The 26,254-nt window shown below is 36.0% G+C and overlaps 1 protein-coding gene across 1 annotated transcript in view; it reads right to left on the reverse strand.

Annotated features, from left to right (window-relative positions):
* WDR72 (WD repeat domain 72) overlaps nucleotides 1-26,254 on the reverse strand; it is a 114,870-nt gene that overhangs the window by 54,041 nt on the left and 34,575 nt on the right. Inside the window, exons 13-14 of the mRNA XM_009885723.1 lie at nucleotides 23,741-23,946; nucleotides 2,706-3,523 (exon numbers count right to left, since the gene is read on the reverse strand). Of these exons, the coding sequence (XP_009884025.1) occupies nucleotides 2,706-3,523; nucleotides 23,741-23,946 (1,024 nt within the window). The remainder of the gene's footprint in view (nucleotides 1-2,705; nucleotides 3,524-23,740; nucleotides 23,947-26,254) is intronic.

Genomic DNA, 26,254 nt, shown 5'->3' on the forward strand with positions numbered 1-26,254 from the left:
TTTCCCTTGAGCATGCTGTAGTGTTAGCTAAACCAACTGCCCAAGGAAGTGCAGCTACATACTCTACTTTTAGAAGGCAAACCGAACAAAATAGCATTTGCTTGGTTTCTTTCAAACTTTTAATTAGGCTAAAGTACATTATTTTAACATCTCATCATAACAAAGAAAACTCATTCCAACACCGAATATAGAGTGCATGATGAATAAGGACAAATCATATAAAAAGATTTAATGAATCAATGAACACAGATTAGGATAGTTCATTCAGACCCCAAATATTTGCAAGAGGAAGAGGTGAAACGAAGGCTGCATCCTAAGAACATGGCAAAGAGGCCAAGTCCTATTCATGCTATGCCTACAACCAGGAAGGGGGCGGAGAGGGGAAAAAGGAAAGGGAGCTTCACAGGAAAGAGGCTTTTTCCCCTTGGTAGAGAGAGGGAGATTACTTTGCATACACAGTTTTGAGGCAATACAGAAAGCATAGATACATTCAGACAGAATGTATCTATTAATGTTATCACATGAAAGTATATCATGTACGGAATCAGTATTTGAGGTTTGTGGTGGTTTTGTTTTTGTTTTTTTTTTTTTTTAAAAAAAATAGAAGTGTCTGAAACATGAAATTCTTTCCTGTGACTCTAACCCACTTCTTCCAGTAATGCTGACACAGCAACATCGTCTCATTGGTTCTACCCACATGACTTCAACTCTATGTGAAAATGATGGTTCTTGACTGCAGTGGGACATCATTTGCAGTTTTACAGAGGTTAGGAAACAGTACAAAATAAGTACCTCAACTGTTCTTAACTTTATTTATGAGGGGGAGGGGAGGGAATTATGACTGACATGTCTAAAGTTCTGCAACAGGTCTGGGAAGGTAGGGGAAAAGAAACTCTGTGCAGGACAGAACCATGATAGGGAAAAAAAAATAATTTCCTGTCAAGAGAAGTAAAGAGGAAAATACAGTCTAGTTCTGACCAAGTTCCTTAAGAAAGAACACTTTATTCTTCAATAACACAGAAAAATTGTGGCTACTTGTCTATTTTCTGAATGTGTAAGAGATGAAGAATAAAGAAGAAAGAAGGTACAGCCTCAGAAGTTGGTAAGAGTATGCAAGCACAGCCAGGGAAAGGAATTGTGTGTTGTCTGTATAGACTGAGAGCACTTGCAGTTGCTGTTTAGGAACTCAAGAGGAAAATAGGGAGCTCAAAGAAAAAAAAACAAAAAAATACAAAAACAAACAAAAAAAACCCCAATCCAAAACCCAACCCAAAACCAACAACACCCCTCTACCCTCCCCAAAACAATCCAAGAACAGAATTGAATAAATACAACTCAAGTGCTTTTATCCAGATGAAGCCATTGGGAGGCAACAGCGCATATTAGAGCATCACAAATGGCACCAAACTAAAACTTAGCTAGAAGACAGCTATAAGTAGGTATACTATTCAGCTCTGGAAAGAGAAGTAATCCGAACCAAACCAAGCCAAAATCCCAAACAAAACATTTCAGAGACTGAATAAAATTCATCATTTTTTTTGCAACCAAAATTTATGGCAATTTTTTTCCTCTGTTTTATAAAGAAAAAAATCCCTATTTCTACAAGCAATGCTAGCTTTTATGGCTTCACATGGCCTGGAGAAAGCTTTAAAATATATAGTACAATTTTCACCAAAATAAAATTTGTGCATTTCTTGCACAGAAAGGAAACAATGTTCAAGCTGGAATCCTGGAAACAACCTCTCATGTAAGAGCTTGTGTTGAATATGGACCAGTAGGGAATATGATTAGCAGAAAAAGTAACAGAAATGTGCGTTTGTGCTGTGGGATGGTGCATATCTCTTGAGATATTCTGAATGCCTAGAGCTTTGTGGAAGATGAACAGATATTTGCAGCATCGGGATCAATAATTTTTGTCCCCCTTCTTGCCTCTGGGCCATAGCATCACCAACACTGAAGTTAATTGTCCCTAAAATGCTAAATACAGACCAACCTAGGTTTGCTGAACAACAAAAGCTTGTGGACAATATACGTTGCCCGATTAGTATGCTCTATTTGGCTTGGTCAAATAATGTCGAGCATGCTATTTTTCCTTTAATGTTGAAAAAGCATTTACTCAATAAATTTGTTTTGAGTAACATAAACGTTATTTGGGATGGTTCTCACAACACAAGGGCTGATGAGGCATTCATTCCCAGTAGCTGCTGTTATTACTGGAGGGGCTGTATTTTAGCCAGTGTAACTAGGACAGACTGTTCTTGTCTCTCATGTTTTATTTATCTGTGAAGCCAAGGGTTTCATGGTAAAGGAAGTATATAGCTTACAGAGAGTGGAAGTTAAAACAGCACAAATGTGCTAATGCACATCTCAAAATGTGCTGGAAGAGACCTCATTGTTATACTTAGTTTAAACTGCAAGGAAGAGAGTAATCTCTGGAAAAAACAGGGTGTGAAGCTGGATAATTTAAGTTCTTGTTCTGTTGAAAAAAAATTTCTTGCATCAGTTTTCTCATCCGCTAAATAGAAAAAAATATAAAGATACTTAACCTTATCCTGAGTCTCCTTTTGTTCAAAGGACAGCCTATAATAAAGCTCAAGAGCAAGAATGTAAACTCTATTGCAAAAGTCCTCATTTAAGTAATTTTTTCATATTTTTCACTTTTTAACCACTATAAAGGAAAAGACTCATAATGAAAAGGTTCTTACCTTTCAATTTCACCTGTAACTGCTGAAGGTATGTTAATTATTCTGTCGATTAAAGCTATTCTGCTAAATAAGAACATTGTTTCCAATTCCTTTGTTCCATAGACATTATTCTCGGGTCCATTCATCTTCCCAATTTGTCCTTCAGTTGCAGCAAGGTACTTGTTTGACAAATCAAGGACTCTTTTTGAAAATAAGTTGATTACTGCATGTTCTTCTAGCACGCCACAATCGGTACATTTCCATCCCGGCAACATTAGTGATAGGTGGTTTTCAGCTGACACAAGTCCAAAAGAAACAGGACACTGAAGCCTCGAGATACCTAAGTGTCTAACACAAAGATTGTCTATTTCTTTATCGACACCCCATGGTAAGAGACATGACAAAAGCAGTTTAGCTGTATCAGTGATGACGTTCACATCAACATTTCCTGATGACTGCATTCTAATCTTTCTTGAACTCTTCATTTTTTTCTGTCTTTTCATGCCACCACTTTCTTCCCAAGGCCTAGCTGTATTGTTATCCCTGCAAGCCTGGTTTGAACAAACTGTATCTACTTGCGCATCCATTGGAGATACGGAGGCAGCAGTTTTATTTCTTTTTAATGTCAGTGGCCTTTTCTCAGTAGTACTTTTGGCTCTTTCTAGAGTGTCACAGGTGTGAAATGAATTTGATGACTTTAATCCATTGAGTTGAGATGACAGCAGAAGTTCCTCAAGTTTTTCCAGATCAAATAAGAGAATATGAAAGTTTGCATTGTTCCACTTTGTCTTAACTGGTAAAACAGTAAAGGGCTGTTGGGTGCAGCTGGTATCAGTTAACTGAAAGAAAAATATTAAGTCTTCAAACACAAATCCATATTTTGCAATTTTCAAGATATCAGCATAGAATTGCATATGGAACAGACCCAATCTATTAACTCCATTAAGTTCAACTTCATTATATTTATTCACTTCTTACTAAGGAAAAAGGATTTTCTTCTAAATACTTTAAGATAGACAGAGATATATGCATGTAAATACTATAATACAGACTCCCTAACATCTTAAATTATACAGCCATGCTGTAGATTGATCTTGCCAAAACTAGGCTGGTATTTCTTCTGCTAGGTCTCATTTCTAGCTGAAAGGCTTTTAGGAAAGTTTTGAAGATTACAGGGTTTTTTTTTTGTTTGGTTGTTTTTTTTTCAAAAATAAAGCTAGGGAAACAAATCCTAAAATGCTGCAAAATTCTTGCAAACCTTGAGAATCTGTACGCCTTGTAGCAATATAATACTTAATTCTGAGTTAATTCACACATACTTTATCAGCAACAATAAAGAACTTAATGTAATTAGATCTCCAGTTACAGAATTAATTGCCTTAGATGAAAATAATTGAGGAAAAAAGGCTACAGAGCCCACAGAGTTCACAATGTTTGTGAATATCTGACTTCACACTGTGCCACCCTCTTTCCAACCTGGATCTTTCTAAAATTCCCTATAGTTTTTCCACCAACTTTAGAGACCATTTACAGAAATGGATTTGCAGAGCATCATTTCAGTTCCACATACTAACGTGATAATTGTGCTGGTGTAAACACACACATATGATTACTGCTACTAATAAATACCCAAAGAAAACAGTTTATGAATCCTCCTAAAATCTGACAGAAATTAAGATTTGAGAACAGCTAGTTACTCACAACTTTAGACTGACACATTAAACTATAGTAACAGTAACCTAATGACAATGAACTGTAATACAGTGTCAGCTGAACAACATGAGGAAATGTTCAAAATCATCTTCCAAATTTTTTTTTTAACTGTTTTATTCTTGCTGTTTCATTATTTAAATGGTAAATCATCATTACGAACAAAAGTTTACATCTTTTAGAATTAGAATTGATTTTTATTTTGCCAGTGTTCTTGGCATAGGGTAGATACTGTGCTGTGACAAGCTCTTGAGGAAGGGATGTCTTTGGACACACTAAAAATCAGCTCCTTATACAGATATCACAGAAGATCTTACCCACACAAATGCCTGTCAAAACCAATCTGTCCTGGACATTAGTATCTTAGACAGAATTTAGTCTAAGCATATAGAAAGAATACAATATTTGAGAAGATAAACTAAGATAAGAAAGTCGTCTCTATTAGGACATAAACTCTACAGATTAGATACTTTCTAAGTAGAACCTGTGGAAAGAAGGAAAGAGCAAGAGTAAACACAAGAATGAAGAAAAAAAAAAATCATATAAAGCCATGTGAATGGAGAATACATGCATGCAGGAATAAGATCCTAAGGATGAATAAGTCAAGAGGGGGAAATTCCAAAATCGGTCCTGTACCCCTAGGGATATTTCTATACACAGAAAACATTCCATACTTGCTTTTCCCCCACTCCCAGTTTCCCCATGAGTACTTCAGGAGAGATGCTCTGCCTTGGCCTTCTGCCCCAGCTAATTTCTGAGAGTCTTTAAGGAGAGGAAACAGCAAGTTACCCCAGATCCCATATTTCAGTCAAGATCCACATACAAGAATGGATTTCCTGCCTTTCACATCTGCAAGTCCAGAAGAAAAACATTTCACGTTCTTTCTGCCCCTTTTCCCTGTGCAACTTTCTATGCCTGCGTATTCCCAGCATGACAGAATTTTCATGATAGAGCTTCTGCAGGCTTTGGAAAGCAGAAAAACTTACTAGTGGGGGCACGATAAAACATAAGCCTCTTTTGCTGCTTCTTTATGCCTTTTTTTATTATAAAAGGACTGAACCTATGTACCACCCAATGAAGAAGCAATAATAATGCTACCAGTGACAGTTAATGACAAATACTCAAATTTGAAAATGATGATCTTAATGCTCCAATAGAACTTGTTTTCCTCCTCAATTTTAGTTTTTAGGTGCATTTTAAAACAAAGTCTGAAACAATAATTCCTCTCACACAAAAAAAATGAAATATTTTGTAAATATTGACTCTGGACACTATGAATTTTTCAAATTTGGGTTTTGTTGGTTTTTTTGGGTTTTTTTTTCCTCCCAGGAAATGCAGTATTACAGAAAATCACAGAACTTGCAGAAATGTTTGCTGTAAGGAATGTCTGTAGGTCATCTCATCAAACCTCCTGCTCTATAGACTTTCATGTCACTTATTTTTATGAAACTGCAGGTATTTAAGAATTCATTTTCTGAGGAAAAAACCCATGATAAATATCCAGTTGTAATTTGGAACAAAAATCACATTGCTTCCATATGCAACTAAAAAAAAACATATCAGAAACTGAACTAAATGACAGAGTTGAATCTTTAAGAATACTCCAATAAATTTCCATTATAAAGACAAAGTTCTAAATTTTTGTCTGAAAGAGAGACTCTGGATAAGTTTGTAGGAGAGCAACTACTTTCTTTCACAGGAATCATCATGCTGCACTACGAAGTGGCATTCCATGAAGGTACTGGGAGGATCATCCAATGGTAAAGTTAAGTTATGAGATTGTGACACAACAACTTATATATCACAATCCCGCTGTATCTATTAAAGAGGTATCTTTTACCTTCAGGGGAACAGCAGACATGAGGGAGTATAAATTCCTTGTTGATGCTTTCACCCTTTTCTTTAAGCGCTTATGACTTGTACGTTGTTATTGTCCTGCACAACCTATGCTTTCAGCACTGTGTTCAGTCTAGCTATTTCACCTTTACAAGCAAGCACGGAGGGGCAGAAAGCCAGCATCAAGAAGCAACTTCTCAGCCCAGTGATACTTTCGCAAGCAATCATGCCAGCTTCCGTGTCACAAGTGATACAGATTTTTCTAGATCACTATGTTTAATTTTCTTATGATAATTAGAAATATCCCACTAACGCAAAGAACTATTTCTGTTGAAGAGCTGAATCTGAAAAGAAATCATCAAGGGTTAGTAAACAGGGCAACAGCTGGCTTTAACTTGAATGCAGTGGTGATTAACTCACCCTTTTGAAGACCACACCTTACCTAACTCCTTTTACATTAGGAACTGATTTTATATGAGTAGCTATTTTTAAACCGTTAATATTGTAGTTATGAATAACACAAGGAAAAAATTTTACTCGCTCTAATCTCTAAGTTATTTAACTATTTAGTTGTGGGTAATAATATAATTTGGCTTTCTGTTCTTTATAGAATGATGCTCCCACCAGATGAGGATGCACTCTAAATACATAATCTTATTTAAAGATCTCCATAGGGAGTCATAAGTAAGATATTATAACTGCTTGTTCAGGTTTTCTTTTTATCCCTTTCCTTTTTCCTTTTAAAAAAAAAAAAACAAACATCGTAGTTAAGCACTAGGATTATTTTAATCTTTAATTATGCTGTTTTCTAATACACAGGGAGAACCTCATGGAATGCAAACACTGGAATTCACAACCTAGCTTTGACATTAATAGAAGCTATTATTATTTTGCCTATCATTTTCATTTTCTCTGTTGCATCCATTTATATTTGGCTGATCAACATTTAGACACCTTTAGCAAAATCACCATCCAAAAACGGGAAAATATTGTGATAATGTCAATCTGTTGAGGCATCTGGTGATGCTACTGTGTGTGAAGTCACAATAAATGTTTATTGGCAATATGAAAGCTTATTGACATTGATCCTAAAAGCATCTACCAAGTTATCTTAGCTCTCTGCCATAGGCATTTCATTCCAATGAAAGAAGGTGGACATCTAAAGCTTTAGACATAAAACACTATTTAGGAAATATGGACAAGATATTCTCTGTAACAGAAGATGACAGAAAATGGAAGGAAACTCATAAAACTAACTATGAACTAGAGAGCTGGGAATAGCATTTGATGATGGATATTGAAAAAGAGATTAAAAGATATTTACATTCTGTACTTTGCCCTTCCTGAAGTTCGGGAAGTATTTAACAAAAATAAATACTACTACATTCAGATAAGTATCACCATTATCTATCTTTTTTTTTTTTTTCAAATGTACATACGAAGATTTTAGTAACTCGGTGTTAAAAAGTAGGCTAATGACAATTGCAGTAATAAAGCATGACTTCATCTCTGAACCGCATAGTCCAACTTCGACGCCTCCCTGTTGCCAACACACAGGCTTCAGTAATGAAAAAAAAAAATCCCTTTTTCCTTCTTTTCAGACAATTTTTGCTCAACTTGGACTCAGTTTTCATGGGATCATCTTTCAAACCCAAACTGCTCAAATGGACAGTACTGTATATATCCAAATATCAAGCCCGTCAAGCCTTACTACTCTCCCAGTGCATTTCAAATGATCATGTCAAAAAAGAATTAATTCAGTAATACAAAGGCCTCCTTCAATTCTGCAAGTTAAATGACCACCACACTATGATGTACTGAACACAACCTACAGATTTTGATAATCATAATTTTGAAAGACAGTATTCAGACATAGTTTTGATGCAGAGGCATCTTTTCTAGTTCACCACTGCTAGTTTTAAATTTCATTTTTCACATGGCCAACTTTCCAATTCCCTATTTACAGGTGTCCCCTGACAACCAATGTTCCAGCTACTTTTATTATTTAGCTGAAAAACTTGGAAGATTTCTTTTTTAATTATTTATCTTAAAAATCTTCTGGAAGCTATTACAGAGAGGACAAACTGTATGACTTTTCACAGCTTCAGTAATTTTATCCAGATTTTGAAAGCTGATTTTTGTCTTTGTTGCTGTCCAAGTGTATGAATCTAAAATAACTATCATAGAACCATAGAATGGTTTCAGTTGGAAAGGACCTTGAAGCCCATCGAGTTCCAACCTTCCTGCCATGGGCAGGGACACCTCCCACCAGATCAGGTTGCCCAGGGCCACCTCCAGCCTGGCCTCGAACACCTCCAGGGATGGGGCCTCAACAAACTCTCTGGGCAACCTGTGCCAGTGCATTGCCTCCCTCAAAGTGAAAAACTTCTTTCTAATGTTTAATCTAAACCTGCCCTCTTCCAGTTTAAGGCCATTCCCCCTCGTCCTATCACTACACGCCCTAGTAAAGAGTCCCTCCCCAGCTCTCCTGTAGGCCCCCTTTAGGTACTGGAAGGCCGCACTAAGATCTCCTCAGAGCCTTCTCTTCTCCAGGCTGAACAGCCCCAACTCTCTCAGCCTCTCCTCATAGGAGAGGTGCTCCAGCCCTCGGATCATCCTCGTGACCCTCCTCTGGACACGCTCCAGCAGGTCCATGTCCTTCTTATGCTGGGGACTCCAGAGCTGGATGCAGTACTCCAGGTGGGGTCTCATGAGAGTGGAGCAGAGGGGCAGAATCACCTCCTTTGACCTGCTGGCCACACTTCTTTTGATGCAGCCCAGGATACGGTTGGCAATGTTAAATGTTAAGGTCCCCTGCTGTAGTTCAGTTGTGAAAATTAGCAGAATGTGCTACCTGTTTTTGTACATCACCAGCAGAAAATCTAACAAGGAATTACTCCAAAGGAGGTTTATGTTAGTCAAGAAAGAAAACTTTAGTAATGAGAAAAGTCATGTTTTCATAAAGTGTAAAAAATTGTCATGTTTGGCGCTAAACCCAGGGTACGCTACAGCCTACCACTTACTTTTGTTGGAAACTGAGAAGCAGGAAGCACTTCAGTTTTATTTTGTGTATGTATGCATTAACTCAAAATTAATCTAATAGCACCATCAGCCATTTCAGTTAAAATATTGGCTAGTCCCTAACAAAAACCGATGAATAAGTATCTCATGAAGCTTCTATAGTTAACTATTAGAGCTTAATTTAAACATTTCCAAATACTAAAGTAAAATAGCCTATTTTATTTTTAATTAACAAATCACTGTTTGAAGCTGAATAGTTTAGTAATGAGGCTAGAAGTCCTTTGTTCAAAGTAAAGCCATTTTTAAAAAAATTCCTGCTTAACAACTGGAACTTGGAACATTTTTACTGCTTGGAAAAATCTGCATTGCTTGATAAGGCTCCCCGAGGCCTTCACCTGTAAGCTTTAAAGCAGCAAGAAATCTGGCTACTGAGCAAAATTATATCCTGATGCTCATGAACCTCTTGTACATCATCTCTGACTGAACCACAGCAGAACAAGCTTTCTACATCCAGGGGAGAGCAGGATTCAGGGAGGCTTTGAAACGGCAAGCTATGTTCCATGCATGGCGACTATCACCTCTGTAACAGCTCCCTAGTTTGCTGCTGAAGACATTTTTGACCCAGGACAAGACAAGAGCTGGGGCAACAAACTTTGCAGACTCACTTTAATTGATTTCTTCTGGAAAGGAATCCATTCCTCACAACTTACAAGCCTGTTCTTCTGCCTCTTTTCTTCTCCCCTTACACGTCTTTACCAAACCACCTTAGCACCCAAGGAAAAATTCACCCTTCTCTATGGGAAGAGGGGCTGGGGGCTATCCCTACTGTGGCCCCCAAATACATCAATACATGCCATTATCTTTAACAGGTTTAAGACAGACATACTGCATAAAAATTTCATGGGAAGTACAATTCAAGTGTTACTTTACCTCATTGCCTTCTTATCTCTAAAGGCCTTTTTCCACTGGGATCCAACTTGTTCTAGGAACACTCTTCCACTTAAAATACACACTTCCATTAGCTGGCAGGGATTCCCATACTTTTTCAACTGCTCATATATATATGTACTTTCTACACACATCAGCTTTCTTTACCAGACGCATTCTATTGTGGGTTTTGAGCTAAAAACAGATTTGTCAAGAGTGGTCTTGACGTTCACTTTACATAAAGGAAATAAAGTGGCAAAATCACATGGTAGATTTTTAGAAGGCAAACCAGACTCAAAATATACTTAGCTGTCACTTTGATACCACTGAAAAGAAATTGCTCAGTTTTCACAGCGTGGGCAGTAACTTCTACGTAAAACAAGTCCTGAAGTATTAAACGTGACTTTTTCTTACTGACTTTTGACCTTCTTTATCCATTGTGCTCTCACTTTATCCCAAACATAAGAGGATAAAAGTAACAGAAAATTGCCCTCAAAGTTTCCAGTGCCTGCAGAATGAATCATGCTGTATAAAGCATAAATGTGAGTTATTCTGCTGATTCTAACTTGTTTTTTTTTAAATTATGTAACGTTCAAGTGGTTTAATTGTGTTGCTTTGAGCTTTCTCTTGTGAGAGAATATATTTTCATCCAGCAACATTTAACAAGCCAGAAAAAAGATCAGCCCACTCCTTTATCCACTACTTGCTGCCCGCAAAAGCTCAAGAAAATATTAGAAATTGAACAACTTACTTTTAGGTGAAATTTTAGTTAGATTGGGGGGGAGGAATAACCATTATTGATATATTGTCAAAGGAGACTGGAAGATTCTTTCCTTAACAGAAGCTACACTGCACCTGATTTTTTTTGGTGTGGGGGATTTTCTCTCTCTTATTTGTCTGAGATTCTTTAGGAGATTTATACGTTTCTATTTTGACAGTCATTAGACTACAGGCTCTTAATACAAGCCCAACACAACAGTGCATGAAGTAAGTGATAAAAGTCTGTCAGATAAGCAAGACTTCCTCTTAGTTCATTATTAAATGTACTTACTGCAAAGAGATCTGCTAATTTAATCAGGAAAATACCACCATCCTACTGTCTGCTCATGTGTTTTCAAGGAAGGCATCCTATGGACAAAGTACAAGTACTTCACCCTTTCAAAAAATTATTAAGCTAAACCCAATATGGAATCATTAAAACCACTGTATCTTACAGTCTTTAAGAAGTTTCGCGATATGATAATTTCTGAAATACCACAATGAAGTTTGAGAATACAATACCGCTATGCTTATTTCAATGAAACGAACACTTTTTTGTCATCTGTCTTTGCTGTAATCTGACCTTTAATTATACTACAAAGACAATAGAAACTTTAAAGAGCATTTACATGTTTGAACCCCTTACTGTTCATTACCTCTGTGGCAATCAATAACATTGACAACAAATAGGATTATACGTTTTTTAAAAATTAAATGTGAAGAACCGCAGTTACGGAAATTAAAGAAGAGGGTGGGGCAGTAGAATTTGTCAACCAAAATGTATTGAGGGCTAAGAATTTTCTGTGTCTTGATCATGCCAGTCACTGGGATGTCAATAGAAGTTCAGAGCTCTTAACTTTTCTCAGAACTAAATCTCATCATTGGTCCGGCTCTAGACTCTCAAAAAATAAGCGCATCACACAGCTGCTTGTAAAAGTTATTTAGCTATTCCTGCCCTGCCTTACCTTTGTGCTTCATGGAGCTGGAAGAACTGTTTTAGCTGAAGCATGGCTACCACACCTACAGGTCTTAAACATTAACTTACATGGCCAATCAAAACTCTATTCTATTCTCCATGCTTTATGGTTGATGGTAGGAAGCATTAAGTCTGTTTGGTATTGTTTGGTTTGGGTTTGCACTTTTGTTTGTTTGGGGTAGGGTGGGGGGTTTTTGATTTGTTTTTTTTTTTTTTTTAAATACAGAATAGCTTAGTAAATGTCTACCTGCATAGACATTTTTGTCTAACATTTTTACAGAAAATAGTAGCATTGCATATATTACACATCAGAGAAAAAATTATGTTTTGGGGACGTTTGCAGGTGCTGTCTTATGCATAGTTTCGCAAAATAGGAAACCTGTAATTGTCTCATGGAATTGTCTCAGAAAACAAATAGATAAACAATGCACAAAATGGCTGGCACAGTGTAAATTAAAGCATTAAATTCATTTCTAAATCCTCTGAGCCCTCAGTTGCTAGAGATGGTAGTCAATAGTAGTAAAAAAAATTGCCTCCTTGAAATGTGCTTGGTAGACAGCAGCTTGATGATTGGCAGCACAAATAGAAGACAAACGAGAAAGCCTTCAATCTGCAGCTGATGCACAGGAAGAACATGGGGAGCTGAGTTTACAATAGAGAAAACATTACCAAGCTAATGGCACAGGCAATCATTTGACCACCATGCATCTCTGATAGCAGCAGGGCATCCATTTTCAGTTAAGTGTTAGAGTACCTTTTTGCTTTCTCTGACCACTGCAGGGGTAAAACAACCTAGTGCGTGAAACCCACTGACTGGTAATAAATTACTATATTGGATACTTTTTGTTTTCTTTCAGCAATGACTTTACTGTGTATTCCTGCTATCATTACCAATTAAAGTGGAGATTGCGTTAGCAAGCTATATCTAACTGTATATCAGTCCCTATGCTCCAATTGCTTTGGCAAGTATCACAGGGTCAAGAGGCTCCTTTGACCTTTATCAGCTAAGTCTCTCTGACCACTCACTATTTGAAGCAATCTCAGCTGAACAGATGGACACTTTTGCAGACTCTATAAAGCTTAGAATATAAAGATAAATGAAATTGTGCTTGGGGTTCAAGCTGGTTTATGAGCATAAAATATTGTCAGCAAGTTCCACAAAAATCTCAGATTTCAAATAGCACATCTTAAACTTACACCACGAACACACCACCTCTTTATCTACTAGGAAATTGCATTTTTTTTGTTGGAGCATCTACAGATAAAACTAAAAACTTGACATAACTTACATGACTAGTTAGTACAAAGTCACTTGTGAATTTAGAAAGCCTAATTTAATTACTTTAATCATGAAATGACAAGCAAGAAGAAAGTTTAATATAGCCTTTTACCATGACAGTCAGAGCAGCGTACAGCACATGATCAAACAGATCATTCAGAGGAACAATACTAAACCAGTTGGATACTACTGAGCATTGAGAGAAGGCTTGGACCTTCTTTTCAAATTTCCCTGTCTTAAGTTTCTTTAAAGGCCTTACTCTTTAAATTTCTGCACCAAAATTTTAGTCAAACAATACATAAGAGAAAGCTTCAAATTCCCTAGGTGATACTTGAAGAAATGGTAATAATTAGATAGAAATGTGGTCTTGCAATCATATTTATGTATTTGTAACTGAAAAATAAGCTATTGTTCAACAATAACATTGAAAGGTCTTTGGAGCTAAATCCCATCAGCAAACCTGCCTGGTTAAGTTCATAACCTTAAGTAACAAATGTTAAACAGGCTTAACTAGACTTAGTGTTGAAAATGTCTTAAATTGGATAAAACCATAGGATACTATTTTCTTTTTTTCCTTCTTTTTTTAAGCCTGGCTTGGTTTTCAGAAGAATAAATTCCCAAGAGGTCAAATTCTGATCTGCATCTTTCTGCAGGATGCCAGGGATGTTCCCTAGGAATACTTCCCCAAAACATTTTTTTAGTCCTTCATTCTAATATCACCCCAATTCAACCAACAATTCAAAACAGTCTTACTAATAATGAACCTACTGTCATTTGCAAATATTCAGCTGAAAGGACGAAAAATCCAGGATATGTGCAAAGATGCATTTAGTTAAAAATAGTTACAAACAACAGGTATATGATTGAGATAGCTCTTAAACATATACCACCTATAAAAGAACCTGCATAGCAAGAAAGGATGCAAATTATCAGCTATACTTTCATCTCCACATAAAGACCACATGCACCTTCTAATCCGATACAGCTCCTATCGGCAATCCACACATGCACACTCTGTCTAACCCTGCCTACCTCCTGGAGCTTGAATTTAGGGAGCATGTGAACAGTGTTTGTCCCCAAAAGTATCCATAGCCTCCCAGAGTGGGCAGACAGGTCAGGCCTACCCTCTCCAGAGCAATGCTGGCCTTATGCATAGGGTGAGGATCCTACAGAGTAAAGGTGCCACTATACCAAAGTCACTTCACTTTGTCATAGGCAGAGGACGCATTTGAGGGGGGCATTCAGAACTTTTTTCTTATTTATTTACCCTTTTAAAATCTCAGTACTCACATATAAATAACAAAGTGTAAAAACCCTGGGGTCAATAGTGGTGCCCCAGTATGCTTTCACATGCAATTTATGCTTGACCTGAGGCTTCATCATCTGGACAATGCAGTCCCAAACAAAGGTGTCAGTTCATGACAAATTTTCCTCACACAAACTAGTTTAAAGAAACTACTTTGAACCTGCCTGACGTTACTTTTATTACTATTATTCATTACAACAACCCTGGTCACACTACTGAGGATGTCCAGATCCTCCCAAAAAGCCATCTCCCACACAGAAAACGATGTAATAGTTTTTGAGTTTACATCACCAATGTTTGTCTATGCGTTTAACTGCAACATAAGCAGAGTCAACCTCTTTCCTTCCAACACTAAAATATTTCTTTTTTTTTTAAATCCCAGTGGAAAATGTTACTATCTTCGCAGCACTCTGAACAGTAATTGTGGCATCACTCCTGGTGAGTCTGTGCCACAATGCAAGTAATTAAGCCAAGGAGTCTTCAAGCTCAAGCTGTGTGATGAATAAAGCAACTGGATAAGCCTCCCTTTTTATCATGTGTGGAAGACCACCATCAGGCAGATTGTTGGCCAGATGGATCTACTGGGCACAAAAAATTTTAATTGTTCAGGGAGAATTGCTAAGACATCTATTACTCAAATTGAGAGACCTGGTATGAAAATGAAACGTTTCTCATATTTTGTTTTCATGTCCACACTGCCTCTCCGTCACAAACACTGAACTTAAATTTTGCATTGGATTTAATGCAAGTGTACATATAAAAGTGATCCTGGAGACAAATCATAACATGATGTCAAAGAATAACTGGTAAGTACAGCTAATATACTGAATGTTCTTCACATTAGTTTTCAACAGCAGAGAACAAGTCTACATTTTGTTTTTCTGCAAAGTATTTAAAGAAATATGTATGATATATAGACAACTTCCAACAGGCAACTTTTTCTTTGCTCTAGAATTCATATCCCTACCTGTCTGGACATACACTATCAGCAAGGCAATTCTAAATACAAGACCTTTGACAAAGTCTCTTCTAACATTTTTATTAGAGAAAAAAATATAAAAATGAACTGGAGGACCACTCATCTCAAAGTAAGATCCATCTTTGACATGGACAGTCTCTGCACCATGAAAAGTTTAGATGGAAGGAAAGGGTAAGGTATTTTTAAATGAAGTCTTATTAATTTATATATTCAATATTCAAATACTCTGTCTATATCTTAATATATTAACTTATATTGAATATAGAAGTAAATTCCCATACCATATCTTTAGAAATATATCAGGCTCAGCGATGCATGGTAGCCAAAACATTTTCACCCTCACTCAGCACTTGGGAAGAAAAGCCATAAGATGGAACATCTCCCATGTTTCCTAGATCATCAACTGGACAAACAATGCTACAGCAATCCACAAAACACAAACTCCTGACTCATGGATCTCAGAATTATTATACTGACCAATTTACTGAACAAATGAACATCCAAATATCTGTGAGAATAATGCTGAACACAGAGATACGGCCAACAGGACCTCAGAAGGAGGGTAAAAGCATAAGAATATTGTCTTGTTCTAAGAAGGATTGATGTATACAAAAATTAAGTTACCAACCCATGGCTGGCTGCTGACTCCAACTGAAATAACATGTTAGCCCTGAGCTGCTCTGATAGTGTATTTCCTATATTGGATTACAAGAGTCCCATCCATAAAATTTACCTATGTAAAAAGTACTAGGTAAAATCCTAAGCAAGTGACTTTTTACTAAAGAACAAAAAAAACGTGGGATTAAATTCTTAAATATTAAAATCCTGTCTATCCTAGAAATCGACATCCTTGACAACTCAGCAATAGGCAAGCCAGACCACCTTCAGTTCCTGTATCATTCTAGGATGTATCAGGACAGCCGCTAAGTCTCTGTACCCATCAATATCATACTGTTCTTTTCCCGAGAGCTGTTCAATCTTACTGAAGGCAGTAGAACTGCAAAGGCTTCCAAGAGGACAATATTTGCAAGCAAACATTCTCAGGCACATCTGGTTGACTGATTCACCCTTTCTCATAAGTATTGCAAGAACCAAATCTGACCACCATAACGAATTAAGGTTTGAGTATTAATATGCAGAAAAACATGTCAAGAGAATGGAAATGTAACCACTATTGTTGCTTCGTTTTAAATTGAACCACAGTTTAGCTTTGCTAAAGAGCAGAAATAAAATAGTAAGACAAGAGATTCAGTTATCAGAAGGAAAATCTAGCAGATAGCAAGCCTTTCCTTTGCAGAATAAGGTTTGGCGTGTTAAGTCCAAGTTCTATAACTGCATCTAAGGTACTAATGTATTTATGAAAAAGCCACCGCTCTTTTTTTGAATGGGTGTATGAGGCAGAAATCTAGGAAAGTCTCACAGATCTGAATTCCTGTTGATATTCTTTTTCGCTAAAAAAACACTAATTAAACCATAAAAGGCTAGAAACTTAATGTTTAGAATATAAAAGGTTATTATCACAAGTATAAAGATTCCACCAGCCTACTGGCATGGATGGTGAAGAATTCTCAAGAACATCACTGGATATTGTGAAAATATAAAGGTTATAACAACGATGATGCAATTTATTTTAGAATTGTTAGAATTAGGTAGAGCACTTACAAGGAAAATCGATTAGGCTGATCTACAGAAGAAATCGCATCTTAGGGACAAGAAAGCAGTAAAAGTAAAACGTAGGATAGGAAAATTCAAACTGTGTATGACCCCACACCCAGAACTAAAAGGAACTATCATAAATGGAGAATGAGGTATCATGAACAATGCTTCGGCAGGATAGAAACTGCATGTTTTTATCCATAAAGATATGTCTCTAAAAACCAACCTACAAACTTTGCTACAGTTTCCAAGGGACGGAGAAGGCAATTGCAGCATGACAGCTGAGGTATGGGAGAAGACAAAGAGGAAGACAGCAACAGCTAGGTTAGCTTCAATAAATGGTCCTTCAATGTGAAAAACTTCACAAGGACTATTGATAATGACCTTAGAATTATTTCTAGTAGGACACTGTAGCACCTTCTTTAGCTTTTGTCCAGGGTCCAATTAGTTGTCTAGGCAGGGAAAACAGAAATTTTAACTCAGTCACCTTCAGTATTATAACAGAAAAAAAACCTTTGTAGAAGTACATAGAAACAGTGTCCAAAGTGTTGAATAAAATAGTTAAGGCTTATTCTCAGATTTCTGTCAGCCTGTGTTACTTCCTATGCACATCTGCAAGTGTAAAGTGTGCTACAACATCACAATGGCATCTTTTTGCTTTTATTTTGCTTTAAGCAAATCCATGGAGAAAACACTGAAATCAACAAATTCTTAATTTGGTGGACCAATTCAGAAAACTGCAGTAACTTTCAGCAAAGTTGATATGTGGTCCAAGCTATCAATATCTCTCAGGATCATGATGCCTTTTAACTGGTATAAATTCAATCTCATAACTCTAAAGTTACTATTTCATCGTAGTTATTTTCCTACCTTGGTCCCTTGATAAAATACTTAATTGCGAAATTTCATAGGAAATAAAATACTGAAATGCTTTGCATCTAAGCTACAGGGGGAAAAGAATACATTTATACACACACACCTTTGTTTCTTCACTCATTTTCCTATTACACTTAATATATCACTAAATATAGCTTCTAAAGACTAGTCCCAGTTAAAAAAAATATCAGAATTACACTGGCAGCAACAACATAAAGGTTACCAGCTTTAAGTGTTCTACTACTTTCTGTTTTGCTTTGTTCTTAATCCACTTCATACAAATGATCAAGATCTGGAATGCCTCATAATAATACTCTAAATATTACTAAAGGAGAGAAATAAAAGGAATCCATGTCTAACATACCATTGTTTATGGTACCACTCCTGATTTCGTATTGGGTAAGTATTATTTGGTATTTGTGCTTGTAACTTACTTCCATTCTTTGTATCAATTTCTCCATCAGTAAGATTTAGCTAATAGTGATTTTCCAGGCTTCTAATAACAATTTGATTTGCAAATTGCATCCTTTACCATACTAAAACAAATGTTATTGTCCTGCAGTCTTCATTTGTCTTTTACTTATTCTGTGCAGCAACATAACAAAGTAGGTATTTATTTTATTTATAATTTCTGTACTTTCATGTCTCGTTTTAAGCAACTACAAAAAGGCAAAATTTGTCTTTCCTGCTAACAAAATACCTCTGTTTCAGAAGCATCTTGTGTTTACATATTTTGTTTAGAGCACAATACACATGCTGTTAGATAAGTGAATAATAAGTGCTTTAGAACATGTCATGTTCTAAAGGCATGTCAATTTAAAATGTTTAAAATGCATTTACAAGTGTTGTAGTAACTGGTACTTAACTGCTCTGGTGATAATTATTTCTAATAACTGCATAAATCAAAATGAATTTTTACAGATCCTATGTAAACCCTTATTTAGAGATTTTGACTCTGCTTTCTGCACCATACATTAATGCTCAAAGAACAGTAAGAATAAGCAATTTCTATCATTAATTGTCAAGTTAACATATCAAGCAATAAGTATACCGAACATTCCTATAAAAGTTCATATGTAAATACATACTCCTCCCTGCCATGTCTTATTTGTCTTATATACACAGCAGAATTTTCCCTTTTCTGGTCTAGCTGTTCAGCAGTATAATTCAGCAGTCCAAGGTTTAGCAATTATTGTACAGATTCTAGAAGTTGCTCTTCGTCCAACATTTATAACCAGAAGAAGCACTAATTACATTATTGAAATCACTCGAGGTATCAGCGCATGATAAACACAGATTTATATCCAAATTATTTAAGCTGAAAAGCTAGGAAACTTTCAAATAGGAAAGGTTTCTGGAACACCAGGAAAACAATTCCTAGACATATCCAGCTTTTTATGTGCATCAATGAAATCTTCATATGACGCACTGAAGCACTTTAATTTTTTTTTTTTAAACCAGCTTTTCACACAGTTCCAATTTTCAAATATAAGTATGACTTAAAGGTATAATGAGAGCGAGTTCCATATAAACACCATAAGCACACAATCTAGTGTGTAGTCTATTGTAATTAAGACCAGTGATTCAATACCTATTGCTACTGGCCAGGTATCATAGCAACCTTGCGTCACTGAATACTGCTGGAAAACTGTTCAGCACCAGCAAGACTATGCTTCAGGAAAATCTACAATGGCACTACAGATTGTCAACATCTGTGGGGGTTGTTACAGGGAGAACAACAAAGAAATCTGCTTTAAAAAAACCCTATGCTTAGAAAATTGACAGGGATTCTACAGTAGCACTACAAAAAGGAAAAAAATACAGAGAGAAAGAAGAGACCTTTTTTTGTCATTAGTTACATAACTTATGCACCCACATCCTAATATCCATCCACATAAGCTGAGAGCTGAAATAATACCTGATTACCACATTGTTTATGTATATCCAAAGTACTGTCTTTTTTTTAACTAAACACAAGCATCATTCATCACCAACATTAATGTGAAAATAAAACAGACCCACTTAAAAAATAATATTTAAACTTGCACAAATAAACTCTAGATAGTCTTGTATAAATCTGCAAAAAAAAGAAAAAACAGGTTACTATGAACAAGAACCCAATATTGATTTTTCTGCGGTGCAGTAAAGCATCTCCATTCTATTTGGCTGCTGTCAAAGCCACTCTTTAACAGCTGGAGTCAAATTGCACTATTTACAGCAAGAGCCCTTGTCAAGTGGACCATAAGTATTCTAACAATACACTATTCAAATGGCACTTTGCCACACAAATTGCTGACTTGATGAATACCCTATGTCAATGACTAAGGCCAATATAAAAGTTTCATTTTTATGAGAGGTTTTACATTCACATATTAAGTAAAGCTTTCTTGAGGAACTATTAAGCTATATATTTTGGGTCTTTTGACATTGAAAATAATTAAAATCTGTTTAAATATATCAAAGGGATTTGACAACATTAATATGGATCTTGTGTTAACTGCATTTGTCACACTCATCTGTTACTGGTACTCCCACTGGCACGTGGAGCACAATAAAAGAATTAAAATGGTCAAAACACCATGAAATCAAAGCATTCTGCTTTTGTATCTGTGATTTACATGATGACAAATGTTTTGAAAGAAAGCCTTTGAAGCTGGACTGCTATGTGAGGATATCTTTCTTCCTTCTTCTTAGGATAAAGAGAGACCATTACTTTACAAATGTTATTTTGCCTTAAATATAATATTAATGATAAAACAATGTAATAGTAAATATTAAGGAAAAATGCTGACTCTCACTTGCGATCTTCACGTGGATCACCTCATTGTACAAAATATGAATCACTCACAAGTGTAATACCAACAGGACTGAATAGCTACTCCTCATTTTTTCTGTTACATAAATCTTCTAAAGTTGAATTCTTAAAAAAGAGACTAAAATTGACCACACTGTTTGGTTTTGCATTTGGTGTTTTTTTTTAAGATAGAAATGTTATTAACAATTTAATGTGTTGTTCAATTTCTAATACACAATTTTCCAAAGAAGCAAATTGATAAAATGCTCATTGTATATATGCATACTAAAATCTTTTGATAATCTTAAAGTTTCATGATAGTTTCATCTGTGTGGTCATTATATGCTTATTAATATGGTATGAAACATTGAACTCTCTAATACCCACAGAACCCCCACTAATTTCATAGGATCTGAACTTCAGGAGACTACTTCAAGATGCTAAAACACAACAACCCGAAAGAATCAACAGAGCACTTCTTGAAAAACCTTTAAAAAAAAAAAGTTTCCTGTATAAGAACTAAGAAAAACAGTGGACTTCAGAACAAGCCTTCATTTCAGTAATAACAAAAAAGTGTTAAAAAAAGCCACAGAGCTCCACACTCCTTTTGTGTAGCCCGCAGTGGGCTACTGGAATAGCATTAAGGGAACCTCTGTTGTTATATTCTTCCCAGGTTCAGCTACACCCTATACATTTAGCCTCCAGCATCTCCCACACCAATCTACAGAACCTGCTCTAATTGGGATGGAGGTGGGAAAAAGCACTGGACATAATGCATGACAGATTTTTGATGAATGAAAAGTGATTTCCCAACTACAGAACTTCATTTGTTAGGAAGTTGGACTAAAATAACAATATGATAACAAAAAGAAGGTAAAATGGAAGAGATATTTTGACAGTCATAGGAAAGTCTAAGAGACTAACAATATTCTCTCAAAAAGTTTTCATTGGGACAAGATAATTAACAAACAAAGTTTACGCAAGAAAATGGAATATTTTATTGAGAAATCAGTGAAGCCGAGATGGATGTCTGATCAAGTGTAATAAATTATTATCACAACTCCACTGCCACCTATTGTGATATTACTTCCAATTTAAGATTATGATAATCCCTAAAGCACATTAAACTCCACACTTTAAAATTTACCAAACCCATTTTCCCATATTGCATGAACAGCACATTTTCTTTCCAGCCACTCTGTTAAATCAATGCAATTTTCAATGTAATAGGTATAACCAAAACTACTATAACTTTTTCTGTTGGTCTTCTTTAAAAAGGCAAGAAGAAACTGTTCCTTTTAATAAACTAACAGTGAGATCAGATTCTGTGTCAATGGCCAACTAGTGCACCATCTGCCCCACAACATGCTCAGCAGGATTATGCTCTAATAAGACTTTTCAGAAAATGGGATAAAAAAGAACTTGAGAAATCAGACTAAGGTTAATAAGAGGTCAAAGATAAATATTAAGAGTTAAACAAAAATCATTACAAACTCAAAGTTATATGTAAATTTCTAGGCATAATAAAGAAAAAGACCTGAAAAGAAAATTCAAGAATGAGGACTTGGATTAGGCTGTACTTTATCAGACAGAATTTTGGAATAGCCAATATTTCATTTACCATAAATAATAAAGCCAGAAAAAGGCCAGAGACCATTCTGAAGGCTGATTCCACGCGTAAATTGAGGGAAAGACTTTTTCATCTTCCCATCCTTGTGGGCAGATATTTTTTATCTATATTCAGGATTGAGGAATAGCAGACATGACTTCCTTGGTTTATTGCAGAGAATGGAATTCCCCAAACCCATTAATTAGAAAGTGGTAAACGTGAACAAACGACACTGAGGCCCTATTCTTAAGATATGCTCATATCAAGAGCTTGGTGAATATATTCATTCCTGATGCACAAACAAGGTTTTCAGAAAAATGTATGCACCATTATCTTCCAACCTGAATAAGATAATACCTACTGCATTACATTTGAGATTTTATCAAGTTTGAGACAGTTTTAATAATTGATTTTACATTTAGCAGGTACAAGCTTTTTAACTATCTACAAATAACTAATAAAAACATATCTATATCTAGGCCACAAGCAAATAGACTGACTACTGCATTTTCAACCTTACTTCTCATTATATGGTGTCTCTGTACTCATTTTCTCAGTTTCAACCGTACATTACCATTCGTTTCAGTGTGGTATTTACTTGTATTATTTTTTCAAAAGAAAAAGAAAGAGCCCATCTTTTCCATCAGTCACAATTATTTGGGTTAACAACTTCTGTAAAAAAAATTGTTACACAGAGCTAAGTACAGTGCCGGGCCAAAACTCTCCTGAAAACTGTCATACCTCTTTACAGCCCAATGTCTCACAAGGAACATCGCCATCTTCTTTTTAACCAATAAGACAACCAAATTTAATCATGCTAATATAAACGTAAGGCACTTACACTCTTTTCTGTGATGATGTTAACAGAAAACAAACACCCAATAAAAACTAGCATCGAATGACAACAGGAATCTGCAGTTTCATAGAAAAGCAATAATGGAAAGGCCAGTAGCATTGTACCATGATGTGCTTTCTCTCGAGGCATATGCATCCGAACTGGTACTGAGGATACTGCTAATAGTTGCAGTCATAAGCCAGAGGCATGAGGAAACAGGGTCTATCTATGGGCACTAAGTGTCTGAGAAAACCCTTCTGCTATCATCTACTGGTGACCTTGCATAAGGCACCACCCCCCCCACCCCACCCCCCCCCATCTCCCCAACTTGTTCTATGAAGTGGGGCTGAAGGCATAAAAACTGAGCCAGTTGGAACGTAAAACCAAGCCTCCACGCCACTTATACAGGGCTACACATCAGTGAAGGTGAAAGGGTAAAGAATTTGGATCACAACTCATCACTCTTGAGAAACGCTCCACTCTTCATTCTTACCTTATCTGAAGATTTTTCTGTATGAGCAAGATTGTGAGAGACCATGCCATGCTTATAAGAGCTAGAGGGTTTGCATCCAACATTTTTCTTTCTTTCTGACTCTTGGGATACAGGAAGTAGAGCATCTGCCACTAAGTATTCTGAATCTTCAATGGAAGTAAGAATTGCTTTTGCTGTTTCACCTGTTTCGTGTCGTTCCAGCGTACCTAAAGAAATGCAACAGAAGCTATAATTTTTTCAAGGAACTACACTATTTCATATTTCAGCATATGCATCACAGTATTAAAATAGTACATTTCATGGGAACAGACAAATCATGAAACATTTACAAATGTTTCAATTGCAAATGTAACCTTACATAAGAGTCTGATCTACAGCACTGCTATGTTAAAAAAAAAAAAAAAGCTTAATTTCTAAAGCTATCACTGCAACAAATATCTTGAGGTTTTGGGGGTCTGATTCTAAGATATTTTATATAATGTGTGAAGTCAGATGCATTTTCAAAAGGAGCAAAGGAACTTCAGAAGAATACCACTTGTCCTAACCATTCAAAACAGTGTCATTTGTTTTCTTCTCACAAAGCCCTCACAGTATCTGTATCATTAGTAGCAGTGTAAACAATAACACATTTATGTAATATTTTAGTGCTGTCCTCTAGTGTTCTAGATTACAAATAGCAAGAGAAAGCTCATTTTTTTCCTTCCATTCCGAAAAACCATCTTTATCTCTGACACTTTTTAAACACCTGAATATACTACACATAGCTTAGTAGTCATGAACACGAATACAATGTTTCAGAGACTATTTCATTACTTGTGCGGGTCTAGGCAACCTGATTCCTGTAACTGTTATACCTAGTTATATTATTTTAGTAATAATTTTATTTAGTAATAATTTTAATAATAGTACTTAATGGGTAACTAACATTAAAGATATTTAAACTGAGCTTAAACGTATTTGAAATGAGCTCCTATTAGATACTACACATTTCCCAGAGGAACTGAACTCGTAAGAAATTGCTGAAATGGTATGTTCCCCATAAATATCAGAGATAAAAGACATGTGAAGGATTTTAAAAGCATTAAATATCTGCCGTAACTTTAAATGTTTTTTCCCTTAAGTTTGAATTCTTTGTAGCCTCAAGTAATACAACATGAATTTTCCCTTCACTGATACCAGAAACAATGTGTAACATTGAAGTTCTATCAGTAACACCTGCTAAAAATATTGGACTGGGATTGAGGGATCTCATACGATAAGTGTTTGTGTGCAAGTGTGTATAAAATCTCTTTATCTGAAATTATTTCTCTGAAACTCATCCATTTCTGTTCACTGTAGTATCACCTCTGTTGCTTACATGGCCAAGAGTCTTTAAATTCAGAGCAGAAGGAAGTAACGCAACTGATTCTTTGTCCCCTACAAAATGAACTGAATACCATGGATTACTATAATATTGCGGTGAAAAAATAAGGATCAGGCCCAGTTGTTTTTAATATGTCATCTTCTTCATTCCTCCCCAGGATTTTCAGCCGGTGTCAGGGATCGTTACAGAACTAAATATTTACTGGAAGGAAAGCAGATTGCCCAAAGATCTTTACAGTCAGACTGTCTATAAACACTTCAAAACAATACTGGCTACAAAGCTCCAATGTTGCATCGTTTCAGTATTTCAGGAACAAAAACTACAGTAATAGATGCCTACAAGGAAGGATTGTACAACTCATACTAGACATGCAAGTAAACACACATTCTTAAAAGTATCATAGTGTTTGTAAAGTTAAGAAGTTTGAAAATAATACAGTCCCTTAGCTAGTATTATTTTGGCCTCTTTATATATACAATGCAGTCTTTCAAGCTATAAGCATGTCCTGTTTCCCCACAGAACTCCCTGCATCATTCAGAGCAAAAGATGAGCAAAATTCACCAAGGAAGTAATTGTTCTCCCTTCTTGTTGATTGTGAAGGACTAAGCTTTCTCTACTACCTTCTGCAGCAAGTCCGCTCTGCAGGGAAGATTTGTATGTATACAAACACACATCTGTCCTTGTTTTCTGTACCCCTTTTATCAGTGCAGTTCACTGCTAGACTATTCAAGTGCTTCAGGAAGACTATTACCATGACATACTTGTGAAATTACAGGGTATCATGTTATTTTTATGGGTAGGGAACTAAGGCAGAGATTACAATAAATTTTTAATAAACCCAAGAATTTTGGGGGCACGGTATTAAATTTCAAAGACCTGATTATACATACTCCTCAGCATTAGACAGAACTTCAAAAATTCAAAACAGGTCTTGTAAGCTGTAGATGCATCTGAGAGTGCCTCACCATCAGTCATCCCTCAGAGCAGGACTATTTGCAGAAGAATCTTCTGGATAGATAATAGAATACAAGCATTTAATTAAGGCTGTCATACTACAGCAGCAAAAGAGGATAAAACCATGCTTCCAACAAAAATCAAGGTGAGTTGCCTGACTTTTTATCCTCCTATAGATGCATATACATTCAGGAGTA

The sequence above is a fragment of the Charadrius vociferus genome, unplaced genomic scaffold (assembly GCF_000708025.1).
Source record: "Charadrius vociferus isolate BGI_N301 unplaced genomic scaffold, ASM70802v2 scaffold325, whole genome shotgun sequence".
In the NCBI taxonomy this organism is placed as follows: Eukaryota; Metazoa; Chordata; class Aves; order Charadriiformes; family Charadriidae; genus Charadrius; species Charadrius vociferus.